The sequence below is a fragment of the Perca flavescens genome, chromosome 16, assembly GCF_004354835.1.
Source record: "Perca flavescens isolate YP-PL-M2 chromosome 16, PFLA_1.0, whole genome shotgun sequence".
Classification (NCBI taxonomy): Eukaryota; Metazoa; Chordata; class Actinopteri; order Perciformes; family Percidae; genus Perca; species Perca flavescens.
This window is the reverse complement of record NC_041346.1, coordinates 18,965,683-18,976,974: the sequence shown is the minus strand read 5'-3', so window position 1 is coordinate 18,976,974 and position 11,292 is coordinate 18,965,683. Positions and strand designations below refer to the sequence as shown.

General features: G+C 41.0%; 1 protein-coding gene across 2 annotated transcripts; it reads left to right on the top strand.

Annotated features, from left to right (window-relative positions):
- The first annotated feature begins 6,282 nt into the window (after nt 1–6,282).
- Nucleotides 6,283–10,372, top strand: prdm12a (PR domain containing 12a). Of its 2 annotated transcripts, none has more exons than XM_028602321.1 (5): nt 6,283–6,635; nt 8,280–8,470; nt 8,626–8,781; nt 9,041–9,155; nt 9,400–10,372. In XM_028602321.1, the coding sequence occupies exons 1-5, from the start codon at nt 6,416–6,418 to the stop codon at nt 9,831–9,833; spliced, it is 1,116 nt and encodes a 371-aa protein (XP_028458122.1). In that variant the 5' UTR covers nt 6,283–6,415; the 3' UTR covers nt 9,834–10,372. The 2 variants fall into 2 exon arrangements, with proteins under 2 accessions (XP_028458122.1, XP_028458120.1); XM_028602319.1 differs by having other exon boundaries at nt 9,316–10,372.
- Nucleotides 10,373–11,292: the final 920 nt, after the last annotated feature.

Genomic DNA, 11,292 nt, shown 5'->3' with positions numbered 1-11,292 from the left:
ATCCATGTAAGATTTTCATCCTTCAGCACCAGCAGCATGCCATCCCTCAGCGCTCCTGTCTTGTCCCTCTTCACCCCCTCCAGCTTTGTCACTGCACATCTTTGCACTCAGCAGGGAGACTCCTGCCACAGTGGACCCTGAACGGCCCCATACCGTCCACTGCATTGATGCGGTGCAGCTGTTTCCAAATCCAGCCCTTGATTTTGATCCTCTTCTCTCTCTTTTCTTTTAACGCTGCCTCCCCGAGGACACTTCTGACCTGGGGGTCCTTTGTCGCTGTCTGATTTAGTTGTTCCCGGATCATTCACAGACCGGTTCAGAGGCTGGATTTTTTTTTTTATTAATAAGAACAGTTATTGGGCACCTTTTTATGCTGCAGCATTTGAACCATCAACATAAACTGGCATTTAGACTATGATACCATATGCTCAGTGTGTGTCTCATTTATTTAAGGGGAAAGTGACAAAATAATTTTATGCTATTTAGACTTTACTATTGGCTACACAATATAATGCAATTAAATATTACATCCCAACAATCAGACTTTAAAATGTACCAAACATATACACTCATAGATGTTGTTGCAGGAAAATAATACACATTTGATTGAGCTATTTTTGTTATTTTGTATATTATTTAAACACTGTTGTTCAGTGGTATAAAGTATTTGCATTTTCTGCTACTTTATGCTTGTACTTACATACTGCAAATCTGAGGAAAATATTGCACATTTTTAGTCTACTTTTATCAGCTACTAGTTGCTTTGAAATGTTACCTTCAACTTATAAAATATGTTGCATGAAGCAACAATAACAACTTGATGGAAGGAGCCACTCTGCACAATGACTACTTTAAATACATCTATCACCTTGTGGTATTTCTACATTTTTTTTTCCCAGCACTGAGGCTCATGCATCACCCCTAAATAACTACTCATGAACGGTTTTCTCATTGAGCCTTATTGATCTGTTTGGAATGTCTGTAAAAGAGCAGTGGGGGAGGAAGAATTCAGATATTTTAGTATAAACAGCAATGCATATAAGTAATAAGAGTCATGCATTCAAATGTTTACTTAAATAAAAATAAAGTATTAGCTTAGAAATATACTCAGTAAAACTACTCATTATGGCCCATTTTGGAATAATATGCTATTGGATTATAGAAGTGGTTCTCAAACTTTTTCGGTCATTCCCCACTTTGGACAAGGTGGAATTTTCAAGCCCCACCTGCCCCCATCGGCCCAACACAATGCTAATGAAATCCGCAACAAGCTTAAACTGTTCCAATTTATTGAACTAGTATCAGTATAGTACCAAGTTGTATCTAAATACAAACTAACAATTTACATCAAATAACAGCGAGTTCAAAAATAAAGAAAATAAAATTACAGCTGTGTTAAAATTTGTATCAAGTTCAAAAATAGAAAATAAATAAAAGTGCCACTTTGCAATCCGTTAAAAAAAGAAAAGAAGAGAAATCCATTTGGCAAGTGAAGTCTATTTATCCCTGCATTAGTGGCTGCAATGAGCCGGTTTTGCATTTGACAATTTCTCAAACTGGGATTGCAGGCTTGATACTGCCACTCTCAAGTCATGCTCAATGTTCAGCTGAGATCTGTACTTTGTTTTCAGTGAAGCAACAGCTGAAAAGCCCATCTCACAGAGATATGATGTATCGAGTACTTTTGGTACTTTAAGTACAGTATATTTTACTTAAGGACAATGTTGAATGCAGGACTTGTAACTGACAAGTAATTTGTAACTCTACAACACTGTTTTTTTCTACTTTTACTGAAATACGTGATGTGAGTAAGTCTTCCACCGCTGGAAATCACCAACAACAGTCGTGCATGAATAGCTGCAGCTGTGTTTAACACTGAAAACACACAGCTCAGTACAGCATTTACTCAGGGCTCTTAAGTTTTAAGGACAGGCTGTGACAACTTTTGTTGAGGAAGTAACCTCCTTAAATGTGCATATGACAATTATTCACCTCAATGATAAATTCATTCATTTTAATGAATTAATACACCCCTGGACTGTAATATTTCAGATGTGTTTTGAGCAAGATTTCTGCTCATGTTCAAAACTTTGTGCACATTCAAAATATATCTGTGTTCTCTGTGATTTGGAGGAGTCGTGATATTTTGAGAAAATAAAGTACCTAAAAAAACCTATAAAATAATCTACCTGCACCATAGTCTGCTGTGCATTACGTGATTGCTGTGCTGATACGGTAGATCTCAGACCTTCTGACAGACACAGAGCCCTGTTTGGGAACGTTTAGGGATGTGTCTGTACGCTGCTCTATGCTTTTTTCTCATTGGTTGTTGCGTTAAATCTTACCCAGATACAATAGTGCTATTTTCTGATTGGCTATTGTATATGTATAGCCCCTTTCTATTTTTTTGATTGGCTGATAAGTGGCAGGCTTGACTAAGAACTCCAGGGGAGACACCCTTGATTCCTGTCAGTTTATAGTGAGAGCGGCTCGCCAGAAAACTTCTGGGCGCTGCAGAATATTAAATATGTTATAAATAGTTTTTCCGCGTGAGAAATACAATGTGTGGCGGGAGTGCGTGACATTCACGCTCAATGTGTGACACTTGAGAGCCCTGGTTTACTTGCAGCTCCGCTACAGTAGCAGCGAACCTTTAACTTTACCTGCCGGTCACATCGTCTCTAAACAGTCCGCTCACAGTGAAGTCCTGCACGGATCAACAGATGTTAGAGTCCGGCGGCTGCTCGCTCCGTTTGTTATAAGACGCACCGAGCAGATTAATGGAGCCGCTCGGTGTTTGACTAGCTAGTAATCCGTTAGCCTGTTATCTTGAGCTTTGTCTGAAGGCGCCGAGTGGCCAGCCAGGCTCGACACACCGACACATTCCGCACATCCTCCGATCAGTTTAACCGCTATTTTGTTACGGTATGAACCTAATCCTAGGGAAGGCAAAACATATAAGACCTTTGTAACGAAATCCAAGAATTTGTATACCAAATTCAAGGCTTTTAAGGCCTTAATTTGAGACGATCAAATGTAAGACTTTTTCAATGCTTTTAAGACCCCGCGGGTACCCTGACACACACACACACACACACACACACACACACACACACACACACACACACACACACACACACACACACACACACACACACACACTCTCTAGTCGAGTGCGCGGTCTTGCTCCTGATTCCGGTAGATTTGATCTCATTTGCGGGCGTCAAGATCTCATTTGCGGGCGTCAAGGAGCCGCTATCAATATGCGGGAGACTCCCAGAACTTCCTGGACAGTTGGGATTTCTGGATAAAGATATAAAGGCATTAAAAGGAAATTTACTCCAGTTTACTCCAACCGCTGGATGCACTAATGTGTAAGTAACATTAATGCTGCAGCTGGTAAAGGTGGAGCTAATTGTATAACATTAAAACATAATGTATTAGCTGGTTATATTTTGTATTTATAATTTGAATTGGCAAAGCAACTGAAGCTGTAAGACAAATGTAGTGGAGTGGAAGATAAATTTACAATGGAATTACCGAAGTGCCTCAAAATTGCTGGCTACTTTCCATCACTAGTAAAAAAAAAATGGAGAAATACAATGAATCAAATGTATGTGGAGAGTGGTGTTTTGCATTGAATTGAATAAAGTTTTTTTTAACGGTTGAAGAGAATAAATCCACTTTTCCAATTTAATATTTGAGGCTAAACAATTTAAAACCGATTTCCTACACAGCTCCTCCACATCAGACAGGTGCCTCCCCCCTCCCCCTCCTCCTTGTCCTGTCCAACAAGAGAAGGGGGAGAAAAGCTTTTTAGGGGGAAGGAGGGACTTCCAGCACCTCTCTCACCTTTGCAACAGATGAGCCGATCTCCAGTCTCCTCCACACTGTGACAGCTACCTTAATCTGGTTTTAATGACCCTGCGGAGGATCCCCGGAGACTCGGCACTCTTTCCTCCAGCTGGTTGGACCACAGCAGTTTGCAGAAGTGTGTGTGTGTGTGTGTGTGTGTGTGTGTGTGTGTGTGTGTGTTTTCCCTGCAGAAAGTTAAGAGTCGCTGATTCATAATGTGACTAGGAATATTTTTTTAGCCACGTGTGTTTTAATGGGGATTATAACTCACTTTTTATTCGGATTGATTGTTATTTTCTAAGGCGCAAAATAGCCTACCTACATACAAAAATGCAACTTTTCATGCAAAATCTAATCATTGTATTGTATTTTATAATTTGTCTTTTACTTTCGGTTATTTTGTCATTAAAGTTTAGACGTTCACATGTATTATTTTAGCATGACCGAGTCTATTTTCTCCACTTTATATTCTCTCCTGATAACCGTGAAACTCTGCTATTTATCCACAAACAAATGCCTTTCTTTGATAGGTTTCCCACCAGCTCTTTGAAATAAAACAATTACCGCGTTCTTTGTGCAATAATTGTCAATCATCCACATTAAATTGATAAGCTTTAAATGGACAGAATAAAAGCTTAAATTGTTTTACAATGAAACAGCTAAGCAGGATGATTTGCTATTGCTGACATGCCCGCGGCTTTACTAGCTCCAGATAATGCCATAGGTTAATGCATAAATAAGCAAATCAAATCCATGCGTTACCCCAATTCAATTCATTTAATTCCTCTTTAATAAAGAAGCGGCCCCACCCCCCTGTCCCCCACCATTTACCTCGGATTTGTGCGATGAATGCTATAAATGTAAATCAATCTAGATGAGAAAGAATCCCGTTGAAAGGGAGGAGAAATTTCATCTGGGAAAAGGAGACAAATGTAGGAGGGGCCCGCTCATAAAAAGCAGCTGTTTCACAGTAATCTTTTTTCGTGCCCTGTCACTCACCTTGCCTTTTCACTATCTCCTCAGCTCAAAAAGAAAAACCCTCCGCTATTGTATTTAGTTGCCATTTCTTCTTTCCCATTACATTGCCATAATCCATATTCGTCCAGAGAGAGGGCGAGAGAGAGAGAGAGAGAGAGAGAGATAAAGAGCTAGAAGGAGAGAAGGAGAAAGAGAGAGGGAGAGAGAGAGATAAAGAGAGGAGAGAGAGTGAGCGAGAGTGAGAGAGAGATAAAGAGAGGAGAGAAGGAGAAAGAGAGAAAGAGAGAGAGTGAGAGAGATAAAGAGAGAAGGAGAGAGAGAGAGCGAGAGAAAGAGAAAGAGAGAGAGCACAACTTGCCCATTTTTGCGGACAATCCCCTTGTAGTTGTTGGAGTGAAAAGAGGAGTGCATGGATGTCAAATTGTCCTCAAAACACCATGAAAGATTGATTTGCAGCACTTTTCAGGGCCCTGACATTACTCGGAGGGGAGCTGAATAGGAAACCTGTGAGCCGGGGATGGAATAAAGATGTCCTCTCTGCTGGAAAAGAAGGAAAACTGCCCATTTAGCCCCAGTCCATCAAGCCCGAAAAATAGGCAAGAGAGGAAAAAACACAGAGGACTGTGACTATAGAGAAGAAAAGGACCGTATATACTCATCTAAACGTTGTCACAATACCGAGCGGGCTCCGAACACCCATGAATATTAAACCGCTTACCTCAACAAGGGCTTGAAAAAGTGAACCACGTCAAAGCAGCTTTGCATGCGAACAATGCTGTAAAAAAAACTTCACGTCGAGTTTGTTTCCATTCTTGTTATTCCCGCGCTAACTCCTTACAAAAAAATTAATATTACCACCGCATGAATACCAAATGCATGAGAAAAAAATGGACGAGCAACTCCCAGACTCAATGACCCAGAAAAACTCAACTCATCACTTAAACTCACAGAAAATGTTCTTTATTTTATTATTTTTACATTCTCATACCCTGTTGCATTAATTTTTTTTTATGTCGTAATAGCCTACTTTTAAACAGTGTAAAATTAATATTCATATGTGCTACAGAGTGTAGCCTATAGCCTACATTCTGTTCGCTTGAATCTGTTTTTACAACCCTCTTAGGCTTTTTAAGCACTTTTAATTCTGAAGGCTTTCAATCTTTAGAACACTTAAACATGTATTATGCATTTTAGTCAAGCAGCATGCATTTGCAGCTTTGCACAATCATGTTGCATTCATTTAAAGTCCAGCTCTCTGCAGGATTTACTAAAATAAAGTTTCTCGCTCTCTCTTTGCTGTGCGTTTAGAAAGTGTCTGCTGGTGCGTGGCGGTGCAGCGGGCAGGTCCCCACCCTGAGGGGTGTGTCATTAATAAGTAATTAGACAGGGCTCACCCTGGCCACCTATATAAAGAGAGCCTCACAGCCTGGCAGGGCAGCTTTACGCACAGACAGTTTGGAGCAGAAGGACGCACTGAGGAGCAGCTCTGGGTGTCCACCTCTTCCTCTACTCTTTTATCGCTCCACTTGCAGCTGTTATCATTTCAGGGTTTTCTTTTTTTTTTTTTTTTTTCATTTGCGACATGGGCTCCGTGCTACCCGCCGACGCTTTGGCTCTCAAGTCTGGATTTAAGTGTCCGAGCCGCTCGCTGTCAGACGTGATCACCTCGGACATCCTGCACAGCTTCCTGTACGGCAGGTGGAGGAACGTGCTGGGCGAACACCTGGCGGAGGAGCGCCAGAGCGGCAGCAGCCCCAAGACCGCCTTCACCGCCGAGGTGCTGGCTCAGTCCTTCGCCGGAGGTAGGCTGACATGCTGCTTTATTATGGGACTATTTTACTTCATTTGAATCCTGATTGTTTTATCATATCGTGTCGTATATGTTTGGAAGTTAATCATTGCTGGTTTGCTGCCTAATTTTAGAGATTGTTTTGACACGTTTTATTTAAGTTAAATGTGTATTTTTTTTATGGAATTAAAATAAATAAATCATGATTTGATTACAGTTTTAATGAAACATATTTTTTCATGAAGAATGTGCTCATAGGCCTATTAGATCATTGTGCAATTCCACACAAATGTGCATCACCGAAATCCAAGAGGACATTTTTTTTTTATTCTTCCACTAATTTAGGCATTTCGTCCTAATAATACCGTCACATAAGGCCTATCACTTCGAGAAGAACTGCACCAGAAACTAAAATTGCTTTTGCTGTCCGTCTCATACATTATTTCCCAAAGTTTCTCTCACTAACTTGTTGCTGTTTTCAGCATTTCCCCTCATTTTGCTGCTTTTATTTCGACCCATTTAACGCGTTTCCCCTTACAGAGTTTGGAGACCTCGCGTTCAGAGGCTTGTTAGGCGTGTAACTGCCGCTGATTGAAAGACGCAGGGCATTAAATTCATTTGGTTAACTTTGTGCTTGACCTGGGAAAGTTTCCACTTAAACCTCGAGGAGAGAAAGGTTTCCTTTCTTTGAGATGTCCCAGGTTTTTATCCCGCATTCATCAATCTCCGGACAGTCTCTTTTCCTCTCTTGGCAGCTATGGGGCTCCGGAGCTTTTCTCTTTCTCTCTCCTTAAAAGATTTGCTGTTCCTCGCATAATGCACCGTGAAGGCTAAATCTAATGCTATTCATTGCATGTCAACCATCTAATCGCCTTTCCATTTTTTTGTTGCAGAAATTCCTGAGTCTTTTTAACAAGTCCTCGTTTCATTCAGCGCAAATTTATTGCTACAAAGTTCTTAAAAGGATAATGAATTTGGAATTAGCCGTTGCTTTTCCAGTAAACTTTAATGAATATCACATCTGAAGCATGACAAATTGCTGGACCCTGGGCAATAGAGGACCATTTAACCCCTATTCTGCCCAGCTTTTTTTCGCAGCCTAAAAAAAAAAAAAAAAAAAAAAAACTTTGATTTTGACATTAAAGAAGCGCACGATTTTTTTTTTTTTTTTCCTTTTTCCCTTTCTGGTGTGGATGAAAATGCTTTCCGAGGGGGTTTCTGTGCACAACAAAAACTTTCAATTCAACCAGATAATCGAATTAAACGGAGGATAAGGTGTAGCTTAATATTTCGTGACTAAAATAAGATCCAGTCCATTTGCTTCTTTTAGGACTTTTCTAGCAATCCTGTTTCATGGGACGTTTTGGCATCTACTCCCCCTGCTGAACAACACATACTCTGCTTTATCGGAATTACATTTCTGTGCAGTTTTACTCGTGCACATTTTTATAGAAGTTGATTTGAAGCTCAGTCTCTATTTCTAACATCTACATGTTTAAAAAAAAAAATTATATATATATATAATTTTTTTTTTATAATATATATATATATATATATATAGATAGATAGATAGATAAATAGATAGATAGATAGATAGATAGATAGATAGATAAATAGATACATTTTGCATGCTCATATTTCTTCTTTATATTTGTAGAGGTGCAGAAGCTGTCCAGCCTGGTGCTGCCCAGCGAAGTGATCATCGCTCAGAGCTCGGTCCCTGGAGAAGGACTGGGCATCTTCTCAAAGACCTGGATCAAAGCAGGAACCGAGATGGGCCCTTTCACAGGCAGAGTCCTGTCCCCTGAACACGTGGACCTGCTCAAGAATAACAACCTCATGTGGGAGGTGAGTTGAGAGACTTCAGTTTCTGATGAGTCTTGACGTCATTCATTTAGCCTGCATGGCAGTAAGCTCCTGTGCTGCTTTGCTTGAGACAGTGTTTTAGCCTATACATTCCCTATAATATTGACGCGCTTTTCCTCGCCGTTGTGCGAGCTCAGGTGTTCAATGAAGACGGCACGGTGCGCTACTTCATCGATGCCAGCCAGGAGGACCAACGCAGCTGGATGACTTACATAAAGTGCGCCCGGAACGAGCAGGAGCAAAACCTGGAGGTGGTGCAGATCGGCAGCAGCATCTTCTACAAGGCGGTGGAGGTGAGAATGAACTTTCTGTGCAGTAGGCCTGCTGGAGGTCTGTAAACACCGACTGGGCCTTCAGTGGCTTAATGAGATTTTATTGACGACCACCAATAATGATGTAAATGTCCTCTGGAGCAGCGCCGCCTGGTGGCCACGGGGAGAATTGAGTATATGATTTCTGTAAATTGATTGTCAGGTTGCAGCAGTCGCATAGCAGCAAATTGAAATCACATATTGATTATCTGACCTTTGACCCATTTTCTTCCTTCCTCAGACCATCCCACCAGACCAGGAGCTTCTTGTCTGGTATGGAAACACCCACAACACATTCCTGGGAATCCCTGGAGTTCCGGGAATAGATGAAGAACACCTGAAGAAAAGCAGGAATGGTGAGTCCTTGGATCAATATCAGGGCCGTTACAGACTGTTTATTTGTCTGCGGTGTCATTGCTTGAGTGAGTCTCATTAAGGCAAACACCTGTTAGCCAGTTTATTTCATTGTGGTTCATTTTTAGATCAAAATGTTTGATTCTTTTTTTTTTTTTATAGAAACAAAACATGCAGCTACACATCAGCAGCCCCCATTTGAGACCAACTTAATCTCATCTCCCTCCTCTTTGTTTCGTCTCCCAGATGACCCCCACCCCTGTGACGGCCCTTCCTCTTGCTCCCCACCCGCCTCCACCACCACAGCCGGTCGGATGCGCTGCGTCATCTGCCACCGCGGCTTCAACTCCCGCAGCAACCTGCGCTCCCACATGCGCATCCACACTCTGGACAAGCCCTTCGTCTGCCGCTTCTGCAACCGCCGTTTCAGCCAGTCGTCCACGCTCCGAAACCACGTGCGCCTGCACACCGGCGAGCGGCCCTACAAGTGTCACGTCTGTCAGAGCGCCTACTCCCAGCTGGCGGGCCTGAGGGCGCACCAGAAGAGCGCGCGGCACAAACCGGTGGCGCACGCCGCCGACGTGTCATCCAAAGTGTCCCCTCCTCCCCCACAGATGGCGGCCATGTCCCACCAGCACCAGAGGACCCTGGTGCACCACATCCCCACCATGGTGCTATGATGACAGAAACACGGAGGGACAGTCACGCTGAACAACGTTGCACTTTAGATTATAGCTGTAGTGGAGAAGTAAAGCAGATGACACAGGCCGTCACTGAGGAAATACATGGGCTGATGTCACAGTAAAGCATCTCACAAAAACAATTGAATACGTTGCCTTATTTTTATTGCTTGTTTCCTTGTGATCAAAATTCCAGCAGAAATATGTTTTAATGATTGTCTGTATTTTGGAAAGCTGAAATAGCCTATGCTAAAAAACGATTAAAGATTATACAAATAAGTTGTTATTATCTGTGTAATCTTTGAACCAAGTGTCATATATATCACTATAAATGTGAAACAAAACAGATGTTTTCTACATTTTTACAGTGTTTATTTTGCATCACATCAGGTCAGAGATGTGTACAGTAAGTAGAAACTAAGGGACGTGACCACCAGTGTACATTGTTACAGCTGCATCCTTCCACACTGTAAACTGAAATTGTCACTTTAACATTGCACATACCGTATGCTATACTGTTGTGTAATTGTAAAATTGTATTGTATGCAACTGTACATGTGAATGTAAATACATTTGTGATTTCTTCTATTCTAAATAAATATGATATGATATTACATATGGTGGTAATTATTGTAGTAACTCACCCATCAAAACACCTGTTGCTGCTGTAAAGGCTCCCATCCAGCATACTGTAAACTCTGAGCATATAGTCAATTCCTGTTTTGTCATGTAATGTCAACATTATTAGAAACTCACTTTGCCAAGGTCCTTCTAAATAATGGTTTGTTTTTGTAGGTCATATTAGAATGTTTTGAGAGGTGAAATCCAGAAAGGTGATGCTTTCCCTCAATCCATTTTCTTAACTGCCTTTCTTGTTCAGCATCAAAGAAGGGGACCCAGTAGTACACCAGTAGGTAAGTGGTGGGGTCAAACCCTAGACAGGTAAACATCACATTGGCCAGCAGGTACAAATGTGTTTTATGTCTATGTTAGATCTGTGATGGACTTGCAATGTGTCCAGAGTGTACCCAGCCGCTGCAACTATATAAGCAGTTGGCTGCTCAATTCTTACAGACAACGGTAATATTTTGCTTCATAAAATACTTTTTTGAAATTATGTGTATTTTATTACTTGGAGTGGTCATGCTGTCAGTGTAGTTATGTGGTTGGTGGGTGTGTGTTTATATTGATGTTTTAATGAACTGCCCGAAGGCAATTTTCCACCTTTGTGGACATTAAAGTTATATATTTTTTTTCTATTCTATCTTTATTGAAACACTTTAATGCACATAAAAGTAGCTATATATAGTTGGTAGATAACAAAACGGATATTTTATGTATGTCAAAGAGGTGGTATTATTGAAAATGGGTTTTTATTTTATACTTTATGTGTTAAGTTGTGAATGCTGATCATCTTTAGTAATGAAAAGTTCCTTAATGTTAAGATAGGGATGAAAAA

Coding starts and splice junctions, on each gene's coding strand:
- prdm12a (XM_028602319.1), top strand. CDS start 6,416: ATGGGCTCCGTGCTACCCGCCGACGCTTTGGCTCTCAAGTCTGGATTT. Junction 6,636..8,279: donor GGCTCAGTCCTTCGCCGGAG/GTAGGCTGACAT, acceptor TTATATTTGTAG/AGGTGCAGAAGCTGTCCAGC. Junction 9,156..9,315: donor CCTGAAGAAAAGCAGGAATG/GTGAGTCCTTGG, acceptor TTTTTTTTATAG/AAACAAAACATGCAGCTACA.